This window comes from Ochotona princeps, chromosome 7 (genome assembly GCF_030435755.1).
Source record: "Ochotona princeps isolate mOchPri1 chromosome 7, mOchPri1.hap1, whole genome shotgun sequence".
Classification (NCBI taxonomy): domain Eukaryota; kingdom Metazoa; phylum Chordata; class Mammalia; order Lagomorpha; family Ochotonidae; genus Ochotona; species Ochotona princeps.
Genome location: NC_080838.1, coordinates 83,480,200 through 83,484,920, shown reverse-complemented (window position 1 = coordinate 83,484,920; position 4,721 = coordinate 83,480,200). Strand labels below are relative to the sequence as shown.

Genomic DNA, 4,721 nt, shown 5'->3' with positions numbered 1-4,721 from the left:
CATGCAGGTGCAGGGGTCCAAACATTTGGGTCATCTTCTATGGCATTCCCAGGTGCATTAATGGGGGCTGGATTGAAGAGGAACAACTGGGGGTGGTGCCCATATGGGGTGCCGACTTCTCCAGCAGCAACTGTAGCTGTTCTGCCACAACACCAGCCCTCCGCACTCAGGTGCTCTGACTCCTGCTGCAGGACTCTTTCCACAACACTTGGTGCTCAGCAGGCACAAGTTTTGTGAAAAAAGCACGCAGGTCTCTTTTGCCTAGATGTCTGTGACTGGGGGACAGAGGGCAGCGACATGCTATGCCAGAGAGGAGGGGTTTCCGCAGTTCCCTAACCTGCCTTTGGTTGCACTGCTTCCCCTGTGGGTGGGCAGCCGAGGCCCTGGGCGCTGAGTGGGCCACTTCTCTGCTGCACGGTGGTGCTTTGGAAGAGCCGATGGGAGCTCGGTCCCTCTGGGTAGATTTCAACCAAGGGGGTGTGGGATTGAGAAGAGGAGGGGGCTGGGAAATCCCGAGGTCATGAGATACGAGACAGAGCTGTGGGCTTTAGGCTGTGCTGCAGAAGATGTGGCTACAGGGACAACGGAAGGTCCCAGATTCCCTGAGGACACCTACCCCAGCCCTTGGATCAGAGCGGATGGATGCTCGGTGCCAGGAGCTTGGGATGACTGACGTATTCATTCATTCATTCATTCATTCATTCATTCATTTGGTAATGTGTCCATCATTCTTGGAGGGGCACGGGAGGCATAGGTGAGAATACCATTACAGAGGAGGCCCAGGTCCAGCACGGAAATTTACACATATATGATAATGATAGACACACGACACATCCCATAGCAGGTGTGCACCAAAGGGCCAGGGACCCAGAGACAGGACCATCCATTCTGTGCCAGGGCACACTGAGGGGCAGCAGAGTAAGGGCCAGTGGTCCTGGAAAAGGTTGGTACATTGGAGCAGGGCAGTGTGGAGACAGGATGGCTCTGCCACTAAACGTGCTCATCCAGTTATCCCAGGTGAAGTGAGAGCCAGGGGAAAGGATGCTGACTTGTCCAGTATGCACACAGACCCTGCTGCACCCAGACTGGTCCCTCTGCAGCCCCCAGGTGGAGCACTCCATGTCCCCAGGTCTCGGGGTGCACACAGTTCCCAGCGCTGGTTTCAACAAGGGAGGAGAGGCTTGCAGCCATGGTGTGAAGTGCACCTGGGTGAAGAGCAGGCAGGTAAACCCCGAGAAGAGAACAGATCTGCAGGATGGGCTGAGGCTCCACTGCCTTCTTTCGGTACTTCCATCTAATTCTGCAGGGAGTCCACCAAGGACCCAGAGCTGCCTCCCTGTGTGCAGGTGCATCAGTGTGGCCACAGCTCCAGAGGGCAGGCTGAGAGGGGACGGAAGAGGCAGAGGCAGGCTCTGCTTTACTGGGATACCTGGATCTCTGGCAAAGGCAACGGCATAGCCTTTACAGGCACAGGCGGTGGCAGGGCGCCCTCTGGTGCAGACTGTTGGTATCGCTAATCACGCACAAGGCCGTTTGCTGACAGTTCAGCCTTGCCTTTTCCCCTGGCCTCAGCAAACACTGGGGGTGCGGGGAACGTGGGTGGAGTGGGGGAGTGGGGGCGCTTGGGAACGAGAGGTTGGAAGGTGGGAGGGAAGCTGCGCTGCAGCAGGCTTTGCGGGTGCTTTTGTTTCCGTGGAAGTTATGCACATAATCTTTCTGGAGAAATGTTTCATTAAAGGACAATAGCATTGTCTATGCTGTAGGCCAGGACAAGCCCAGTTCCTACTTTAAATGAGGAGCAGGACAGTTTCAGGCCACAGGCACAGTCTCTACTGGAGGGAGGGGGTCCTGGACTGGTTGACACCTGCAGGAAGGACAGCTCAGGACCACCGAGGAAGTGAAATGTGGCACCAGGTGGTTGGTGGGCTCTGCTGGGATTCCGAGAAAAGCCCTGCGTCTCTCTTCTATTTTTGAGGAGCAAAGGGCCCAGAGAAGAGCCTGGGAGGCTGAGGCACGTACTCAGCGCAAAGGATGAGGGGGATCCCGCCCCCACCACGTTATCGGCATGGGGACCTCTTCCTGGTGGACAGGTGCGATGGGCTTGGGCTGAAAATGCCTGCTGCTCCGAGGGATGGAGCTTTGACCTGGGAATTGAAGCTCACCTTGGGGCCAGCACGTCCCAATTCCCAGGGCAGACACAGCAGGACAGGCAGTACATCCCCACCCGAGGCCACTGGTGGGGTGAGGCTCTGTAGGGAAACCTGCACCCAGGGGATACCCCACGGAGTCTGACCCCACTCAGACAACACAAGAACAGCTGTGATTCAGAAGGGGTTGGTAGAAACCAAAGGCATGATGCCAAATGCCATTCTCAAGGTGGGATTTAAAACTGGAACCCAGAAGTACATAGTCTTACTGCCTCTGAACGCAGGTTTGACTGACGCACGAGCAGATGGGATTAAGGCAGTGAGCAGCAATGAGGGAACACTGTTATCTGGCCAAGCTCCTCGTGTGGTGGACCCTAGGCTCCGGCTCCCTCAAATGCCAACACGTTCCCTCTTACTGCTTTAACTTCTTCCCCTGAAGTGAATCCATGCTGCTCTTGGATTGACTGGCTCGGAGGTATTTGATGTGAACAAATCACAGAGCAGAGTGATTGGTCACCTTCCTAAGCATGGTCCTCCTTTGCTCCACTCTCCCAGCGACGTGACTGAGGAGGCACAGCTGGCTTGGCTGCTCTGGGGAGTGGCTAACCTGGGGCCACTTCCACTGCCCTCGGCCTTTGCTCTGCTGTTCCTAAAACGAGCCTGCTTAGAAATACACCAGTCTGCAAGTGTGGCTACTAATCCGTTGAGATAACCCAAGAGCAAATGTTTGAACATAACAAGATCTTATTTAAATGTGACTGGTTGCTGAAACTCTCCGAGAGGGTCATAGGAAAGAAGCAAAGACTGTGAGAGCTGGGGTCAGCAAGGAGGGGCTCCCACTCAGTGTGATGAGAGGGACTTTCTGCACTAAACAACTGGCTGTGCTTCCCTCTGGAAATGTGCTTGGAGCTCAGGTTCTTGTCTGCACCTTTCTCTTTTTGATGGAAGGTACTATCTGGAACGCAGAAAGGAGGTGGAATATTACACAAATCTGAGACTTGCGTAAAAAATCAAACAAATAAGAAAACAGTCAGTCACAAGGAAGTTTGGTGCTGGATTCATTCAGCAAACATTTATTAGCTCACATGCAGCCACACGTTAGTTGTGCCTTGCAGGAGCTCAGCATCTGCCCTCAGGGGCTTGCACTCAGGAGCCTGGACTTGCCTTCTTCTGCTCTGTTTAAAATGCAGCATCTATTCCAGGGGTCTGAGCAAATATCACCCTTCTTCTCACCAGAGCGGCAGAAAAAAAGTCTGCAGGTTCCATGTTGCATGGAGCAGATGCTATTCCGAATTCCAGGTGGAATATCTCCTATGGATACAGCAGAACAAATTTGATATTTAATTGGTTCGTCCATGCAGCATGGGCACGGTGAGTGGCCCCAGCACACAGCCCGATTCCAGAAGTTTCCTTCATTGTTAGTGAAGCTAGGCTGATCTTGGTCTGACTGAGTTGTGTGTCTGAACTTTCAAGTGATTTACATGTCACAACTCTGTTGGGGACCACTTGGCTGGGTGCTGGAGAGGTCACCAGGTTCCACATGGTGTCAGTTCTTACTCTCGGGGTTCTCGGGGTCCCTGGGGGAAAGCAGAGGGGCTATGGAAAACACAACACACTGACAGAGGGAGGGCTTCAAAAACTGGAAACAGAGTTCATGCTGAACGTGGGGCCTGAGTTTAAATTTTATGTCCTACGATGAAAGACAGAAGACAAAGTTCTCCCTCATGACTTGTGGGCTTGTCAGCCAAGTCCAAATACCTGACGCTGCTTAAGGAAGGCATTGTGGCCAACAGGTGGTGGCAAGCAGGTTCCTATTTGTGTCACCTCTGCAAATGCTACACATCTTGACTTCATAAACTAGTCACTACACAATGGTGAGCTTGCACAATATCCTGAAGCCTTTGGGATCTACCTCATCTCAGCCTCTCCATGCACCACAGACAGGATGAAGGGGTGAATTCCATCCCCACGACGGAGAAGCCAAGAACCCAGCAATATGAGACTCTAGATCCTCCTCATCCCACTTCTTCAACAATCCACTAGCTCTCCTTCAATCCAGTTAACTGATTGCATCTCAGTTTTTCGATCTGTGTAATGGACAATCTGTAAAAGCTGGGAGGATGCTGCTGTAAGTGTGAAGTCCTATGATGAGTAGTTACTCAATGTGCAGGGGTAAATGCTTTCTTCGGACGTTGCTTTCCTGGGAGTGTGGGCTGCCAGAGACCAGCTGATCTCTCCAGCTCCAGGCTGACGTTATGATGTTTGTAATTTCCTCCTGTGACTGCCTCAGCCTGCACCGTTCCTGCTTACATCGGAGCTAGCATACTTATTTTCTTCTGTTATGCCTTTTGCATCTCATATTTACCTGCTAGACAGGTCTTCACAGAGGATAACACCATGGTCCAGGACTTAGCCACAGAGCACCCACCTGCAAGCCCTGCCCCAGTCTGTCCACCCACATACCCCATCCACAGATTACACATAAATGGGGCTCCCCAGGGCCACCTTGGGGACTTTACCTGAGCTTGTTTGAATCGAGCAGAAGAAAACAGCGAAAAGAAAGAGAGCCTTCAT

General features: G+C 52.7%; 1 protein-coding gene across 1 annotated transcript; it reads right to left on the bottom strand.

The window, feature by feature from the left end:
* Window positions 1-3,267: 3,267 nt before the first annotated feature.
* On the bottom strand, window positions 3,268-4,721 carry LOC101518317 (sperm-associated antigen 11A). Its single transcript, XM_012928609.2, has 2 exons — window positions 4,667-4,721; window positions 3,268-3,458 (listed from the first exon to the last, which is right to left on the bottom strand). Exons 1-2 carry the CDS (start codon window positions 4,719-4,721, stop codon window positions 3,280-3,282), a joined length of 234 nt encoding a protein of 77 aa, XP_012784063.1. The 3' UTR covers window positions 3,268-3,279.